Source organism: Vigna umbellata, chromosome 5, assembly GCF_029865625.1.
Source record: "Vigna umbellata cultivar VRB3 chromosome 5, Vumbellata_1.0, whole genome shotgun sequence".
Lineage (NCBI taxonomy): Eukaryota > Viridiplantae > Streptophyta > Magnoliopsida > Fabales > Fabaceae > Vigna > Vigna umbellata.
Genome location: NC_142169.1, coordinates 30,352,556 through 30,372,414, shown reverse-complemented (window position 1 = coordinate 30,372,414; position 19,859 = coordinate 30,352,556). Strand labels below are relative to the sequence as shown.

Sequence of the window (19,859 nt, the reverse complement as noted above, 5' to 3'; positions counted from 1 at the left end):
TGACAATTTTTCTGGTTTCTGAAGATTCGGTGGATCTAGGACATTCTTGGCAATGTTCTATATTTAATTTTCTGTTCTTAATACGTGTAGATTGCACACGAACTTTTTAAAATTTTCTGTAGCAAAAAAATTTTCGCAACTCTTTTTCCCAGGTCAACTCTTCTGAAATGGAAAAAGAAAACGAAACAACCCTTCGGGAATAAGCAACATTTTCAAATCGACAGTTTCAAGATAAAAAAAATTTGAATTAACTGTTTCAGAATTTGAGGTGTGATTTTTCTTGAAAATTCAATCCGGATTTTGAATTTTATAATTATAAATTATGTTATCGGGTCACAATTTTATTTTTTCAGATTATATAATTAGAAGATTTGTTTAAAATTTAATCTCAGATTATATATTTTGAAAGATTTATGAAAGATTTCTAGAAAGTTTAATATACAAAGTAGCATAAGAAAAAACAGAGATATTATAATATTTAACAATTATGGATGTCACAAGAATGTACCAGACTAAGGAAAAACAACCCTCTTCCACTTCTACAACAAAAATTTAAAATAGAAATCAATAGCAGCCTTCACTTTCACTTTTGCTGATTGATTCCCTTCACCAACAACTGATCATGTCGTAGTTGGTCTTTTATTATAGGGGGTTGTTTACTTTAACATTTACTTTGGGAGTTTATGCCAATCAACATAAACAAAGGTATTACTTGGAATACAAACCAAATATGAGTCTTTTGTCTCGAACAACTATGATAAACGTGTCTACTTTTAAGTGATGCAATGTATTAGTGGCAACGTGAAATGGATTTATTATTCCAATTCTAGCTGCAAGCGGCTGCTACAATTTTATTACGACATAAGCCAAATTGTACATTAATTTTGCTTCAGATTTATTTATTTGTAATGCCTTGCAGTGTTACCTTAGCTAAAAACCTTCACCTACAAAAGTTAATACTCAAGTCCATTATAGTTTACTTCTTCCCATCCATTACAAACAATCCATGTAATCAGTCATTTCAAATACTAAACTAGTTGAGTTCAGAAAAAATGTTATCCATGAGTCAAGAAAGTGATGCTTTGAACCTCCCTCTCCCTTTTCCTTTTTATAGATTAAAAGAATAGTCAATTTACAATTTGGTAAAGGACAATTAGGGCTCTGTGGGACTGAAAATAGCAAAAAGGAGGACAACTCACTCGAGAACTCTGAATCAGACGATTGTGCGGAAGGTTCTAACGCTTAAAAACAATGAATTGAGTTGTGCAGAAATCTCTACTAAGTAAAATACATGTTTATACATCAAACTCCAACTATTGTGTTGTAAGTTCCATAAATGGCAAAAAATAATCCAGAAAATAATACAATAAAATCTAAGGCTTTACGCCAGAAGGGTAGAGAAGAGCCAAGTAGCTTTAGGTGAAATGTGGCTGGCAAAACAAATGAGAGCATTGCACATAAGGTACTCCCCACAAATGAGGCAAATACACCAAATTCTGGCACGAATGAAGCTATCACTGCCAGTCCAACCACCACAATCGCTCGGCTGATGCATATGCAGATATTTCCTGGTCCCGTTGAATCATTGTTGTTTCTGAAAATGATTTTGAGTTTCCCTTCCACAATCTCATTAATTGGGTGTAACATGATTGGAAGTGTGAATGCAAGCCCAACACATAATCCTACCTGCCATCATACAAAATGTTATACAAATACAACAAAAAATTTTAAGATAATAGAGTCCGGCCTTGGCTTTTCATGCCATCTGAAATGGTATTCTGCAAACTGTACTACGGTAGTAGACATGTCTAAGGAAAAATTACAATATGGGATGTGTATGTGATTAAGGAATGATGATTTCATGTAAAATAGATTAACTGACACAAACTGAAAGTCATAATTATATTATATCATCATCAGATGTTATCAAACACCTTCCAGCAATAGGGTTTCAAACAGATTCAACCAAGTCATATCAATTCTATGTTGCTATTCCAAGTGTTTTCTGAAGTTGCAATGACAACAAGCCTACTGGAATAGTGAGCATGTGATTAATTCACAGAGAAGTCCATGTCAATGACAAATGCAATCAGATGCTTCCTTTCTTTGAAAATTCTAAATTAAACTGGTATAGGAACAGAACAAAGAAAAGAAAAGAAAAGAAAAGAGAGGAAATAGATCGATATTGATTAGCTAACAACAGCAAGAAAACTATTTCAGATTAACTGAAGAGCTTGAAGTGTGGATGTCTTTACTACCTGCACTGAAAGAGATGACCAATTCCTTGGGAGATTGAGGGTCACAATGTCTCTGGTTTCTTCACCAAAAGCCATGTAACCACAAAAACCAAAAAGAATGTACACAAGAGTTATCCCACCAAAAGTCTGAGCAAGCAATATTGGGAACTTACGTTTATCCTGCATAGAATTCTCTAGAGCCAGTGTCATTCCAAACCCCTCAAAACAAAACACTGCCATGCCTGCTGCAAATGGCAATCCCCCAATGTTGGATGTGATTGCTGTCCTTTCTCCGAATGAAAACCCCTCCCCGAAGGCCCGTTGTACGTCCTCCTTCACCACAATTCCCATAGCCAAGACATTGCAAACATCAGCAAAAATGCTGAAAGGTGCCAAAGCAGATAAGCTCCCTATCCAAGCCAATCCAATCTCAACAGGTACCAACATAAATATGAAGGAGGCCATTGATATGTTCTGGCCTTCAAATACAGAATGAAGGTTTTGTCCAATAAACACAAAATAAGCAATAGATCCAGCACATTGTGCTACCACAATTATAACTTCTGTCACAAACCGACCTAGGGTTCCAAAAGACCTATAACCCAAGTCTCCATATGTGTTTGATTCCCCCAGTGGCTCTTCAGACGCCAATTTGTCTCTGCAATTAACCTGTGCCCAACAAATAAAAACAAAACCTTAAAAAGGCAGGAACAGCAATCACAAAATAAAACATGTACCCAGTAACATTAGTTAACGCCCTTTATTTTCTTTTCCTTTCAGCAAGTCAATGGCACAGTGCATCCCACAATAAAAAGGTATAAAAGGGATCATTATTGTATCCATTTATGTACGGGAAAAAAAAGCAATAATCAATGGCCAATATACAATCATTCATAATACCCTCTGTCCCAAAACCAAGAAGAAAGAAAAAAATCGAAAATTTAGCTTTTACACTGCCTTTTAACACATCTTATGAGCAGGAATTATTCAAAAGGTGAAATATACGTAACTGTTAGATGAGGATAAAGTACTGTGCTCTATCATATTAAAATAAAGGAAAAAAAAGAGATTTCTGTGCAACGATTGAATCACCCACGAGAAGAAGCATGCAATAGTAAGTGGATAAGCCGACAACAGCAACCCCAAGCGAGCCAGCGACCCACCCAGCGATCCGAAAAGCAAAGGGTAATCCAAGAACTCCAGTTCCGACAACAGTGACTATGATGTTTCCCAAAGTTTGAAGCTTGGAAGCCCTCTTTGAAGGCGCAGGCTCCAGCAGAGGAGATGCCATGTTTGTTTTCTCCCGCTCCATGTTTCTTCCCTGTATGTACGCGATCTACCCAGAGTCTTAACGAGTGACTGAAAACGAGTTCACCATGCGGGACACGTGCCGCTCCTGTCAGAGACAAGATGACAGGGGACGGGTCGTTACAGCGAGGAGAACGAAAAATCCAAAAGGGCTAGTTAGGAACCGAAGTTGTTGGTGATGAATCTATAAATAATGAATGAGTGACCATTGACAACGTTGCCCAACGTTGTCTGTTTCAATTTGATGGGTCGACAACAGAGAAAACACGCAATAAACCCTTAAGAAGTGGTAAAAGCTACCTCCAAATGAGCTCTGTTCTTATGAAACCTTGCTGTTTGCCAGAACATGAAAGAATTATCTAAGCTCAAACTTTTCTGCTAAATCCAAGTTTATTATTTTTATATCAAATTCATAAAACCCATTTATGAGGAGAAATTTTACTTATATATTATAAATTAGTCACTCTTCATATTAAAATATAAATATTTTATCATAATAAAAATTGGATGGTACGACAATAGATAAAAAAAAATATTTATTCAAAATTTATTAAAAAATAAATTTTAAACCTAACTCAATATCACATAATCGATTTATAAGATAAGATTTATATCTCACTGTATTATAAATTAGCTTTATTTCTAAAAAATGTTAGACTTTATTTATCATGTTAATAAGGATTGGAATATAAATTTTGTTGAGAATATTTTGACCGTGTGAATTTTTTACTGTATCAAAATATTATGTATTCTAAATTTAATAAAAAACAACACGTATTAAAATGTGTTTATGTTATATATAATTAAATAAAGAAACTCTAATTCAAAATAATATATACACTTTATGAACAACTACCATTATCACTGTGGGTACCCACCCCTATATCAGTGATTAATAGTCACTGTTACGAACACCAACTCTATTATATTACTTTTTTAATGAAGGAAATATTATTTGTTTGCTAGTAGTGTATTTATGGGCCTAATTTTGCATTACTTCTATCGAATTCACACTGTAGGGTGTTACTCCCTCCACCCTCACACGTCTCTTCCTCTACCTCCCCAATTTTCTAAAATGCCAATTATATCCTTCTAAAATGACAATTATATCCTCAAAAGTTAAAATTTTTTATTTTTATTATTTTAATATTTTAATTTATTTAAAACTTCTGATTTACTTCCCTCTGCACCTCTTCCTCTCTTTCATTTTCGTTTACCTTTCTCTCTTCCGTTAAGCTTCTTCTCCACCTATAACAAATTCATATTTTAACAAATTCATATTTTAACAAAATTATTACGTTTAAAAACTAACCATATATAACATTTAAAATTATAAATTTAAATATAAATTACTGTAAATAAAATATACAAATAAAATAAAAACGAAACGTAAAAGGAACACTGCCTCTGGACGGATGACATCCTTCAACGGATGTCAACATCCGTTGAAGGCAAAACGGATGTCGACATCCGTTTTGCCTTAAACGGATGTCGACATCCGTTTTGCCTTCAACGGATGTTGACATCCGTTGAAGGATGTCATCCGTCCATAGGCAGTGTTCCTTTTACGTTTCGTTTTTATTTTACTACGTTTTGCGGCTCATGCAAGGATTATAGGCTTGGATATTAAAAGGATTATTGGAAGTATGGGAAGGATTTAGGGTTTAGGATTATTGGAAGGATTATGACTACGTACCTGGAGAGGAACCACGACAAGGACACTACACCATAAACGCACTGCACCGAGAACAAGAGAAGATTGTTTGATAATTCTTTTCACGATCACCAAGCTTTGTAGAAAAATATTTTACTCATACAAGAAACTACGTAGGTTATCAGTGAAATATGTTATAAATGAATAAAATTAAAAAACAACCATTTTAAAAATAAAATTTTACTGAGGGGCAAAATAGTAAAGGAAAGGTGGAGGAAAGGGCAAAATAGTAAAGGGGAGGTGGAGGAAGAGATGTGTGGGGGTGGAGGGAGCAACACCCTTAAGTGTATTAGTTAATTATAACAAATTTTATCAATTTTCTAATATTTTCCCTAAAGTGTTTTTAATTGTAAAATAAAAGTAATACGATTAAATATTAAGTATTAAATAAAGTCAGAATATTCTGAGAAAAAAATATCAATAAATAAAATGAATAGTTTAAATTTTGAAATCAGGCACGGAGAAACATGTCCAATCTTATTATGAACACTGTATATGACCCCATTTATGTCATTATAGTGTAAACACTTGTATTGTATGCAAACCAGCTTTAAGCAATTGAGATTATAAAAGCTAAAACCATTTATTTGATAAAGAATATGAATCAGTAAAGCCATAAACTGTTTATTAAAATATTAATTATACATGATACATTATGCAGTGTGACAACTGATCTCCTATTGACCGACTGGTCAATGTTTTCCAAAAAAATGTTGAAAAGTTGGTTTTAATTTCAAATTTCTATAAATTAGATGACTTCTTATTATGCCATTGAATACTTTACTGTTAAATCCAATTGTCTTAATTCAGTGTATCTATAAGTAAAAATAGATAAAATATATTTATTAATTTTTAACCATGATTAGATTAATCTTAATTAAAAGTTGATCTCAAAATTTATAAATACAGATAAAATTATTGTATTTATTACAAATTCAAAATTTTATTTTCAACCTTATGATACATATTCTAAATATCAAGGCATTAATTATGTAATATAATACAATCAAGTATGTAAGTAATATAAACACATATTGGAAAAAATTATTTCTTATATTATCCTATCATCTATTTGAATGATACGTCCTTTTGAATTAAAGCTCATAACCATTTTACTAAGTATAAGTCGTTATAATCATAAATAGATGAGTACTTAAAAAATGTTATTAGTATAAAAATAGTTTTAAAATGTTAACTATAATTTTAAAATCTTATATGTTTCTTACAATTAAAAAAATAGTTATATAAAAATGAAATTTTATATAATTTAATTAAAAGTTATTTTTAATCGTTTCCATAATCTACAACAAAATTAATGTTAAATTTTAGAAAATGATATATAGTTTTAATGAAAAAAAATCTACTTAAACATAATTTATATTATATTCTAACGTTATTTAGCACGTTATATTGTGTGCACTAAACACCATATTTAATAAATTGATTTCATCTTAACTCTTTTATTTTTTATGTTACAATAGATATATACAATCTAATTAAATATTGGGTGAAAAGCAATCATATGAATAATAATTTGTAATTAATAATACACTTAACTTTAAAAATGATAATTAAACGTTAACAAGAAGTGAAATTTAACACGGAAGAGAGTTAGACGAGCATGGAAAATAGCTCAAGAATTATAGCTTCTTGAGTTTATAATAAGAAAAAATTTTAACAAATGAAGTCTAGACACATAAACTTGAAAGAAATATGATAATTGTGTCTTTACAATGGACTCTGCATACAATATCTTGTAGAGAAACATATAAGGGGATAGGAGAAGTGTATTTAAACTCCAATGAAGCACCAAAGTAATTCCAAAGAAACATCTATTAGGATGAAGAGTGTTGTTGGACAAGTTACCAACAAAAGACAAATTACCCATAAAGGGGATACACTTACAAAATAACTTGCGTGAGTTACGCTTAAATAAAGAGGAAAGTGTGACTCACCTATAATTTTTATTTAAAGTATTTCATAGAGTATGGAACATGTGTGATAGATGCATGTGAGTGACTAAGGTGCATCATAATCAACCTATAGCCAATTTTCAACAATTCAATCTTTTCAATCTTAATAGTAAGAAAATATCATTTAGAAGGGTATGTGGATAGCAATTGTTGGGGAGATATGGAAACAAATGAGGTAATTTTTAGGCCACGGGAGGTAAATCAGAAAAAAAAATTGACTTAGCTCAAGTGAATGTTTAAACCTAGATCAAACGTAAGATTCATAATGTTAAATTCTCATACAGTGATTATAGTGACTGGTGTATGTTTCTTGTTCTTAAAATCTTTGTGAATGGGTAATTCCAGTTTGTTAGAAGTATTTCAAGTATTTGGAAATAGCAATCATAAATGAAGAAGAGGGCAAAGAACAAAGTCGAAACTAAGTAACTAAGATGAAGAGATCAAAAGACGCATGATTGGAAGGAAGATTGGGTATAGACATTGTGTAAATATCATAAAAAGATAATATCCACCTTCTTGAGAGAAAGCAATATCAAATGGTGAACATTAATACCTTCTTTTGGTTAAGATTGGTGAGAATAAAGATGTATATGTCCACCAATGACTAACTAGAGTTAATTACTCCTAATTTTATAAGTATGTGTTGTGCTTTTGAACTCATATGGACTTTCAATCTTGTGTCGCTATATATATATATATAGTGATTTTGTAAGGAGTTGCTTTTTTTTTTTTTTGTGATTCACGATGCTAAGTTTGTGTACCTCTTATGTAAATAATATCATATACTTTTTGTAAAAAGAATTAGAGCACCCCACAAATATTTTACTATTTTTATTTTTTTTTTCTGATAAAAAAATAACTTTGTTAAATCATAAGGAATTGATAATATGGAGAAACAAATTAATTGGTAATATTACAAAAATCCATGTTAAACATGATAGAGAAGAAAAAAAAGTAGATAAAAAAAACTTTAAAGAGTTATATGAATCTCAATATAATTATTGAAACTAATCAAAGTTTAGAAGAAATAAGCAATGATAATTTAAAAATAAATAAATTATGGAGGTCTAATTGAATGAAACTTCAAATAGCGTGAGAAAATTTTAATCAAGGAAGAGATAGTGATTTCAAAACATTCATGTTCTTTAATAAGTTATAGCAATGGTTATTTTCATTTTCTTGATAATTTCTGAACCAACCCACATTTGTGCATGATATAGTAGATAAAACAGTTTACAACTTGGATGAGCATATTACAAATTATTCGTATTGGATGAAATATGGATAAACTAAATCAAACCAAATTAATTTATATTATCTCATTTTACAATCACTAACTCATTAATCCAATATTTCAATCAGCACAATAATCAATTCAACTTCCACACTTCATAGTTCTATGAAGATTTCTATTATCTAAACCTAATTAGTTCATCAAGATAATAATCCAAGACTTGTTGTAATGCCTATGATATTTAGTTACCAAATTATAAAGTATTTTAATTTCACAGTAACACGTGCTCGACAGGGTCGACAGGAAGGAATCCCACTCGAAGAAGTTGACTTTAAAGTACGAATATAAAAAGAAACATTTTCTTAAAAATATTTAAAAAAAATAACAGATAAAATACATAAATTACTAAAAATAAAGATAAAATGAAAAATGAATTATTTTTCTTTCATTTTTTTTTCAAACGACAAGATAAAATCATCATTATTGTTATATAATATAAAGAGATTGACATATGTGACACCCGGGCACTGACGAGGGCAAGGGAGTGACGCCGGTGTAAGAGGCATGAAGTGCAAGGGACACAGACAAGGAGCGGCTCCTGGCAGGCCTCGAGTGAAAGGGACACATGGATGAATCGAACATACACCGGAATGAGAAGGATCTAGAGACTGTGTAGGTATGGGACTATACAGTTGAATGATAGCTTAAATGGATTGATTTGACTACTCATATCACCAAATGCATTTGCTTTTCGGTAGTCTAACTCATAAGAACTCCATGGTTAAGCGTGCTTAGCCTGGAGTAATTTAAACTGGAGTAATTTAGGGATGGGTGACCTTCTGAGAAGTTTTCCCAGAAAGTGTGCGAGTGAGAACAAAGCATATTGAAAAGCCTCGTGGTGATATGTGGGAGCAGTCGATGTTCCTAGTGAGTTGCCGGGGTGTTAGAGTATCTATTCCATTATATTCTATTCTATCCTATTTCAATTCATTCCATTTGTTTTTATATAAACTTAATCTCAATGGAATGTTGCAGCCATACACTCTACTTGTCATCTCAATATTATCCGTTTAGCCTTTCAAATATTATTTTATCTTGTATTTAGTCTTTAAACTAATATAAAAAATTATACAGTCATTTTATAGATTTATTCTTCAAGTCATTTTTTTTATTACTTATTTTTTTTATTACAATAGTTTATTTTATAAATCATTTATGCAAAAATATTTAGGAAGAAAATAAGTGTTTCTATACTTTAACCAAATAATGTGTGAAGAATAATGCAAGAGTTAGGTTAGAGTTGAGTTTGTCTCATTCGACATCATAAATGAATGGAGCCTATGCTCCATCACTGGCAAAAACCAAAATGTGTTACGTAAATGAAATAATAATTGCACGAGGCACTATTAATACATTCCATCTAATTTGTCTTCAACAAAACATATTATCTCCATGTCGTAAGAAAATCAATAAAATTAATCATAAAAATTGTACTAAATATTACAATGAACAAAGGCTAATCGGTTGAGGTAACGGTTAATTCTCAATAAATAATTTTTAATACCAATTAATATTGTATTTAATTTTTATTATATGAATCATTATTATTTCTCATAATTAATTAAAAAGATAAAAATAAAAAAAAATCAAAACTATATTGGTATCTATAAACCTTGCATGTGAGATATGAATAAACTATATTATTTTTGCGTGGTGTATAAAGCTTCCGTGTGAAATATGAATGAACTATATTAAAATTTGATAGTAGAAATTGATAAGATGTGTTTTGTTTGTGAGTTAGATCCCTTGAGTGCAAGTTATGACTTTTTATAACTCAGCTAAGTCTTAAAACCTTGTTTTAGAAGCTTAGGATAAAATGTATAAAGAATTAACATATTTACTTATTTAAGTTGATTTGGAATGTTGATGTAACTTGAGAATAAAAAGATGAGCAAATATTAACAGCTGGTTGAGAAGAAAATAAGAATTTCGAGAAACCCATTTCAAATGGAAGGTAACACTACAATTTTAACAGCCTAGTAGTAATCCACGCACCCTCAAAGGAAGGAGTGATATTTGGAGCGCGTTCTTGTTTACAGAAAAGTGCCTTGATTTGATGGGGAAAAACGAAAACTAAACCAAGTTAATTGCAAAAGTGCTCAAGTCAGAGAATGCTTTGTGGTGGTGTTCCAAAAGTAAAACTACTTACAACAACCAATAACATATTGAAGTGAATGGATGCACCAATCTAAACGGAAGCATTGTTTAGAATGCGTCTAAAAGCTAATGTAATTATTATATGCATAAATCTCAACAAGCGCTGAGACTCAGGTACTGTAAGCTATAACAACATCTAGAAACAAAAAGTTTTGCATTTGTGCCATGTCTTGGAACATTTTGTACATAGTTTCAAAATTCTAAAACCTTTTACTATGCCTCAAAGCAATATGGCTGACAAACACAGTCCATGGCATGGATCAGTTTCCTGCGAGGTCCCACTGCATTGGCACCCATATCCTTGAGTTTTTTCATGGTTAGATTTACCAGCTGATACTTACTGACACTTTTACCCTGAAAAATTCTCACAAACTGCCCCAGTCCAAGTGATATCAGCCACTTGCTCAGTCCACCAGCTCTTTCAAGCTTCCTCTCCAAATTTGATGCTCTTAAGTTTTTATTCAAAGTTTCCAGGTTGGAGGGCCTTCTTGGTGCAAGTAGTGTTCTGGGCTGCTTAATAACTTTTGATGTATTAGAAATTCCAAGTACTTTATGTGACTTCAAACCATTCATTTGATGTGGATTTTCTGATTCTGTTCTCTGATCTAAAGATGATGGACTGACCACAATTGGTGTAGGTAAGATAGGAGGTGCTCTATTCTCGGTACGAGTCTCTTTTTGGACAGCCAATAAAAAGGTTTTTTCATGTTCATTATCTGAAGGATGTACAGTAGATGTCTCCATGGGAAGCTGCACATGGTTACTTGCCAATTCAGGAGGCATAAGTTGCGTATGATTTGGTCCTTGGTTTGCTGTTAACGATCTCTCGTTGAGAGGCACAGCAGGCACCAGAATGGTTACTCTCTGCTTTTTCACTATAACCCAATCACTATCCTCATGCTCTTTGTCACAGTTTCGAGAATCAACAGGGTCTTGCGAAGAAGTACCACGTTTTTTACTAGGAACTTTTCCTGTGCGCTTCTGCTTTGTTTTCACCATCTGCCAAGAACCTGTACGCCATTAGTAGGTTGTAAAGCATTAAACCGTTAACAAACCTCTAGGTCATTTGATCAATAGTCACCATATAAATGAAAATAAATAGTTAAAGAGTAAGAACAATTAGTGTATGCATGTAAAGGATGCTTATAATGATATTCAATGTAAACTGTCATGTACATAAAGTTGGTTAACTTTTAAAATGCACCTTAAAAATCATATTGCCATATCAACTATGACTTCAGATTAAGTAACAATGCTAGGCTTTTTTAACACCGGTAATGCCAGGCACAAACTAAACTCAGGCAGTCATTTCCAGCACATAATACAAATAACTCTGTACATAATAGACACTCTAATTGTATCTACTTTGGGATTCAATTATGCGTGTAAGAAACTTGATCCGGATTCAGATGAGCACACAGATCAAATTGCAAAGTTAACTGTATCCTCTTTGGAATTCAAATTCAGACGGAGAATAATAATCAAGTCTATAAGGTGCAGATGCAAATGAAATGCAGCAAAAAATTTCAGAGAAGTATCAGAAAAATTCTCTCTGCAATAAGTTACAAATTGGTTGAGTCTTTTTATCAACCTAGAAACAAAATTTATATCTTTGTACTCAAAAACCTGTAGCGCAACCTAGATCATATTTATTATCAACTAATTAACAACAAGAGAGGCTTGATTTTCTTGCACGCAATCGTGACAGTTCCTATGTATTGTCTCATAATATACATGTATTACTGAAACTCCAGTTTGTTCATTTGTTGTCTGCTACAATGCACGACACTGTCAGGATCACGAAGTAAGTATCACACCACTTTCAAAGCCACATTCTATTGCAGTGAAGTACACAAACCCACGACATGGAAATCCAAAGGAGATCGGTGGATAGAGAAAAATGAAAAGTTCCACATAAATATTCAAACATTGGATGAAATTTATATAGACAAAAAGAAGAAAGAGTAAAGACCTGGAACAAAATCTTTGAACGAAAACAGAACTAAGCTCTTCCTTCTTCTCTTTCCTCTTTAGCTTCAAAAATTTTGTGCCCTAATATTCGCTTCAGAACTCTGGCAATTTGGGAATCGCATATCTAAGAAGGAAATTAAGGTTTATGATCGAATTAGCTTTATCTTTTGGCCCGAGATATTAATTTTGTAATTATAATATATAAAATTGTCAACGAAAAATTATGTATATAAAAAACTACTAGTATGTGATTACATGAAATATATTTATTTAAGACGATTAAAATTTATAATAAATAGCTTTTTCTCATATAAAAGAGTAGAGTGTGATTGGAATACGGAATAAGAAAATAATTTAAATTAGTAAGCTATATTTTAGATTTTGATAAACAATTTATATTGTGAAGTGGTTTTGTTTTAATAATTAACTAATTTTAAATGTGTGCCTCTACGCGCAGATTGATGTGGTCTTGTGTATTTTTTATGTTAATAAATATATATTATATTAAAATATATTTAAATATATATTATATTAAAAGATTTTTAAAAAGTTTAAAAAAATAATAATATTTTTTAAGTTTATAATTAAATTTTTAATAAAATCAACATGAATTTTTTTTTTAAGTTTAGAAAATTAATATATATATATATATAGAGAGAGAGAGGGGTTTTAGTAGACAAAAATGTTCTTATATATCATGGATTTTAATAATTTTCATTCTCAAAACTAAAAAAAAAGAAACATCTGAAATCCTTATTCATCTCTCTCATTCTTTTCAACCCTTTTTCTTTCATCTCTTTCACTCCAACCTTTTCTCTGTCATCCCTACGCCCCAATTGAAAAAATCAGAAACTCTTTGTACAGAGTTGAGACATTGACATATTCATCTTCAGGCAAAGGTTCATTCAAGATTTCTTCAATTTCACCATTTTCACTAACTTCTCTAATTTCATCATTTGCGTATGTTGAATCATCATCTCTAAAAAATCCTTCAAGTCAATTATCAATTCCTTCGGATGTTATTATGCTTGTGAAAATTAGATAAAATTATATACGACAAAAATTATAAAATGAAAAACTCATTATAAAATCATTTTTTGTAAGAAATTGTTTAACTGAGTGTTTCTGATTTTTTTTCCAGGCAAATTACCAATTCCTTTGATATTATTATGCTTGTGAAAAATAGATAAAATTAGATAAGACAAAAATTATAAAATGAAAACTCATTATAAAATCATTTTTTTGTAAGAAATGGTTTAACAACAAGTATTTATAATTTTTTTCCAGGTCAATTATCAATTCCTTTATACTTGTGAAAATTGGATAAAATTAGATAAGACAAAAATTTTCAATTGGAACTACCATAGGATGACAAAAGACAAAAAAAAATGTTTGAGTGAGGGAGATGAAAGAGAAAAGGGTTGAGAGGAACGAGCAAGGGTTTGGGTTTTTTTTTAGTTTTAAAAATGAAAATTATTAAAATACCTTTAACCTTAAAACTTAGAATCCATGACATATAAGAATTTATAAATAATAGATTATACACAAATATGTTAAGTATATTCGTTATAAATATAATTAATGTATAAACATATTCGTTTGTGTTTATTGTTAGATTTATATAACTAATGCATTGATATATTTATCTAATATTTATTAGGCTCATCTAATTAATATATGAACACATTAATCAATATTTGTTTGTTGTGTATTGCAAGACACTAATTATTATGTAATGAATAAAGTTTGTATAATGTGTATTAATAGACTCGTATATATTACTATATTCATTTAATTAATGCATGGACAAACATATGTGATAGGCGTTGCAAAACTTATTTAATCACTAAATGAATAATCTCGTCCAATCTTTATTCTTATACTAGTCTAATAATGCATAAAATGACTTGTTTAATGTTTTGTGTATAAAATATTTGCTTAATTAGTGCATGGATAAACTTGTCTAATATGTATTGTTAAATATGTTTAATTAGTGTATGAAAAAAATTCGTTTAATATATATATATATATTGTAAGATTCATCTAATCAATGAATTGACAAACTTACCTAATGTATATTCATGAATTCTTATAATTTGTATATGAAAATTTTTGTCTAATTTATATTGTTAAACTTGTCTAATGTATATTGTTAGACTTGTCTAATCAGTATATGAATGACTTGTTTAATGCGTGTTGTTAAACTAATATGATCAATTTTATCGATGTATCTACAATGTCGTTTAATATGTACTCTTAAACTCGTGTAATATTTGTTTTCGACACTCATCTAATGAGTGTATGAAAAGACTTGTGAGATGTGTATTCTTATACCCGTATAGTCAATGCATTAACAAAGTCTTGAAATATGTACTGTTATATTTGTCTCATAAGTACATGGATACACTTGTTTAATGTGTGCTATTAAACTTGTATAATCAGTATATGTTCAAACTTGTCTAATATGTATTGCAAGATTCGTGCGATTAGTGAGTGGACAAATTTCTCAAATGTGTATTAATAGATTTGTCTAATCTGCATATGAAAAAACTTGTATAATTTTTTTTTCTAAACTCGTCTTATCAATTTATAAACAAACCAATATAGTGTTTGTTGATAGACTCATCTAATTAACACATGGATAAACTTATTTAATGAGTATTTTTATACTCAACTAAACATTGTACCAAACAATTCATCTAATGACTTTTGTTAAACTCATTTAATTATGATATAGACAAAGTTGTTTAATATTTCTTCATACTTGTCCAAAGTGTATTAGTTAGAATACTTATTCAATAATTAATGCAATTAATGAATGGATAGAAGAATTTTAACTTTAGATACAAATAAATAAATTACGTGGAATATTAAAATATCAAATAAAAAATATCAATAGAAAAACAACTAAATTACCTTAATTATATGAGTGAATTAATATTTTAGTATATTAAAATTTATAATATTAAAAAGAATTTTAATTTTTTGTGATTTGGTATATTTAAGTACTATATTTAATTGTTGTCCTTACTATATTTAATTGTTGTCCTTACTATATTTAATTGTTGTACTTACTGTATATTTCTAAACATTATTATTATTATTATTATTGCTTAAATCAAACTAGTAGATATAATTGACAGGATATTGGTTTGTAAAAATTAAATTTCATAAACTAATGACATTACTAAAATAAATTAAAAAAATATAAAAAATATATAATATTAAGGGGCGTGTTATTTATATATACACACACGGGATTCTACGTAGACGGATGATTATTTATTAGGTAAATATCAATTTAAATTTTACATAAAAACATGAATAATATTCAGTAATAAAAACATCTATATTATAACTTAATATACATGTTTTATTGTTGATAGTTTTTCTTAAGATAAAATTATTATAATTATTATTTTTAAATGATAGCATAATACAAAATAAAATTAAAAAATATATTTTAAGTTTAATTTTATTAGGTGACTAAGTAATAAAATATCATAAAAGAAAAAAAAATAAAAAAAAATAATTAACATCATAAAAATATCAAATGACAAAAAGACAGTTATCAATGAACAACTGTGAAAAATAATGTTATTTTTCCGATAACTCTTTTATTATATTATAATATATACGAGATATTAGTTTAATTTTTACATAATAAATAAAAAATAATTGATTAACAGAATAATTTCATGCGTAATAACAAAATAAATATAAATAAAAAAGTTAGTTTTAAAATAAAATAAATAGATGAAAAAGTAAAATAAATTATATGCAAATGTGATAACAAAATAAAATTTAAAAAATAATAAAATAAAATAAATATTTTAAAAATAAAATAAATGAATGAAAAGGAAAAATGAATTTTATACAGATGTGATAATGAAATAAATATAAAAAATTTACAAAAAAATAAAATAGTAAAATTAAAAAATAATAAATAAGATAAATGAATTAAAAAAATAAAATAACTTCTATGTATATATAACAACAAAATAAATATAAAAATTAAAAAATAAAATAAATGAATCAAAAGATAGAATAATTTTCATATACATGTAGAAACAAAATAAATATAAAAAGATGTAAGATAATTAAAAAACTAAATCTTAAAACACTAAAAAAATAGATATTAAAATAATTTTTTCACGTATTATAATAATAAATAATATTGAATTAAAGTTATCATTAAATAGATTAAAAATAATAGAACCAAAGATCTAAACAAATTAAATTAAATCGTTCATTGATATCAAAATATATATGTTGAATTCGACTTGTAATATTCATCATAATTTGTTAAATTATATTATATATCATGACGTGTTTAGAAAATGAAAATAAAATATTAGAGTTGTCAAAATGGGTAACTCATCTCGACTCTCAACCTGTTTCACTATGTGGTGGTCACTTAATGAACCAACCCAACCTCGTTCACTTATTACTGAGCTAAAAAAATTCGAATCCGGCTCGACTTGAATTAAACGAATTGACTCATTAGATCACTTAATTATAAGTTTTTTTTAAATAAAAAATTATATATTTTTAAATTAAAAATCTAAATAAGTTTCAATTTAAAATAATGTTAAACTTAAAAGAAAATTCAAAATAAAAAAATGTATTTTTATCTCTTGAAACATCTATTTTTTTTATCTCATCTATAATATAATAAAAAAAATGTTAACTAATAATATTGAAATACAAAATAATAATAATTAAATTAAATTAGGTGAGTTGGTGAGTCAACCTGACTCACCACAGGTTCAACCAAGTAAACCGGGTTCTAAGTGAACCCCATAAAAAAAAAATTTCAAATCCAACCCGATTTAAACCCGTGGTAAGCTGGGTTGGCTCACGGATTACCACCATTTTGACAGCACTATAAAATATATTATTTGAGTTTTGTTTTTTACAACTTTAAATCATGATATTATTAAAAGAAGAGGGGATTGCACATTAATCATATGAGAACAAAGCTTACCATTTCATGAAAAACAAAAATAGGATTCAAATGAGAGCATATGAAAAGGAAACTTATGAAAGCATATAGTCATACAACACGTTTCAGTAGGCAGATGAATAATACAAAATTTATAATTAAAATAATTATAATACTAATATATTGATGTATTATACTAAAAATAATACATATTTTATGGCTTATGTTCAAACTTTGTAAATTTAATAACATTAAATACAAAAGAGTATAATAAATTAATCCTACTATATATATATATATATATATATATATATATATATATATATATATATATATACACACACACACACTTCATGATATACAATTTTACTTTTCTTATTTAATCTTTAATAATATAATTATTAATTTATTTAATAAAGATAACAGTATTAAATTATTACTAATTTCAATTCCAATTTATTTTTTATCCATTTATTGAACTGATTTTTTTTTTTAAATTTAGATTAAAATTTAATTATTATTTTTATTTGATTATACTTTTTGGTGTTGTATTTTCAAATTAAAATTAAAATTTGTATTAATTTTTGTTTTATATTTTATCTAGTAATATTTTGTGGTTTGTCATATCTTTAAATTTGATTAAAATTTGTATTCAAAATTATTTATATTTTATTTGATAATATTTCCGCAACTCACATTTTTTTTCACCTTTATATTTTAGTTTTTTTAACTTACATTCTATATTTGATGTGTTGATAATGTTATAGCTCTACTTTTTTTTCTAATAATTTTATTAATTACTTTTTATTTTTAAATATTTTTAGCATTATGAATCAAATTAATTGAATTTGGAAAATTATATTTAAAGATACGTATTATACTAATACTTATGAAAAAAAAGTTTAATATATTTAAGTAAGAGTAATTTATTATAATTTTAATGCACATTTATCATTAATTTATAAGTGTTTATGATTCAACATATAATGTTAATATATATTTCAATCATTTAAACTCCACATCACATAAAATTTAATATTTTATAATAGTTTTTATTTTAATTTAAAAATAAAACCGCGGGGATATAATCTAGTAACTTAAATATGTAAAACAACTTGACGAATTGAGTTACGGATTAGTCCATTCAGAGTATTCTATCCGTCATCTCTATAGCAATTTATTCGAAGTTGGAAAATCAAATTGTCTATTATACGTTATGTACAAAATTTATTTATAATCGAGGTAAGTTAAAATCCACTACAGAAAATAATAAAATAATGCAACTCTAAATAGTTATATTTCCAACTTTCAAAGACCTACTCCAAGAATAAAAAACTAACACGGAATATAAGCATCATCAAAAGCATTCAATAAAGTCACTCACTTTGAAGAAATTGGTTAATATTATATAATCCTAACCACTGTACTTTGTTTAATGAGTTCTGTTGACTAATTATATAATTGAGGTTTTATAGTAATATATATATTTTTAAATAAGATAAATTTATTAGCCATTTAATAAAAAGTTAAAGAGGCTATTTTAGGAAATATAAATTTAACATTTTCTGTTTTATTGTGCGGCATAACTTTGAAGATCTTTTTCAATACAAGAGGTAATTAATATCTTATTAAATTTTTACTGAAAAAATATTTTTATATAATTCTTTCATAATTTAATAATTTAAAAACCATTTAATATTCATATTTTTTATGAGTTTCATATATTAAATTTATAATTGAAATGTCATAAAGTGTTTATGACTTATAAAGCAGCAAAAAAAATTTGATCGAAAGTTACCGTAAAAAATATAACAGAAAATGTTTATTGGTGAAAAATTACCGTAAAAAATTACCACGGAAAAGTTATCGTAAAAAATGTTTTTTCCATACCAATTACCAATTCCTTTGATGTCATTATGCTTGTGAAAATTATATAAAATTAGATAAGACAAAAATTATAAAATGAAAACTCATTATAAAATCATTTTTTGTAAGAAATTGTTTAACAACGAGTATTTGTGATTTTTTTCCGGTCAATTACCAATTCCTTTATGTTTGTGAAAAATGGATAAAATTAGATAAGACAAAAATTATAAAATGAAAATTCATTATAAAATTATTTTCTATAAAATTGTTTAATGGCAAGTGTTTCTGATTTTTTCAATTGCGACTATAGAGATGACAGAGAAAAGATTGGAGTGAGAGAGATGAAAGAGAAAGAGTTGTGAAGAATGAGAAACATGAGTAAAGGTTTTGGGTT

General features: G+C 28.1%; 2 protein-coding genes across 3 annotated transcripts; both read right to left on the bottom strand.

Moving 5' to 3' along the window:
• Positions 1-1,256: 1,256 nt before the first annotated feature.
• On the bottom strand, positions 1,257-3,914 carry ANT1 (aromatic and neutral transporter 1). The gene is made up of 3 exons (XM_047301581.2): positions 3,334-3,914; positions 2,259-2,906; positions 1,257-1,686 (listed from the first exon to the last, which is right to left on the bottom strand). Exons 1-3 carry the CDS (start codon positions 3,547-3,549, stop codon positions 1,303-1,305), a joined length of 1,248 nt encoding a protein of 415 aa, XP_047157537.1. The 5' UTR covers positions 3,550-3,914; the 3' UTR covers positions 1,257-1,302.
• Positions 3,915-10,727: 6,813 nt separating this feature from the next.
• Positions 10,728-12,814, bottom strand: LOC124828315 (Sterile alpha motif (SAM) domain-containing protein). 2 transcript variants are annotated; one of them, XM_047301578.2, is made up of 2 exons: positions 12,656-12,814; positions 10,728-11,693 (listed from the first exon to the last, which is right to left on the bottom strand). In XM_047301578.2, exon 2 carries the CDS (start codon positions 11,680-11,682, stop codon positions 10,897-10,899), a length of 786 nt encoding a protein of 261 aa, XP_047157534.1. In that variant the 5' UTR covers positions 11,683-11,693; positions 12,656-12,814; the 3' UTR covers positions 10,728-10,896. The 2 variants fall into 2 exon arrangements, with proteins under 2 accessions (XP_047157534.1, XP_087971579.1); XM_088115453.1 differs by having other exon boundaries at positions 10,728-11,682.
• Positions 12,815-19,859: the final 7,045 nt, after the last annotated feature.

Bases quoted from the DNA above. Each gene is read 5' to 3' on its own strand.
- LOC124828315 (XM_047301578.2), bottom strand. From the start codon at position 11,682: ATGGTGAAAACAAAGCAGAAGCGCACAGGAAAAGTTCCTAGTAAAAAA.
- ANT1 (XM_047301581.2), bottom strand. From the start codon at position 3,549: ATGGAGCGGGAGAAAACAAACATGGCATCTCCTCTGCTGGAGCCTGCG. The intron at 2,907-3,333 runs GTGGGTGATTCA...TGTTGGGCACAG, and splicing joins ACTATTGCATGCTTCTTCTC to GTTAATTGCAGAGACAAATT. The intron at 1,687-2,258 runs GTAGTAAAGACA...GTATGATGGCAG, and splicing joins GGTCATCTCTTTCAGTGCAG to GTAGGATTATGTGTTGGGCT.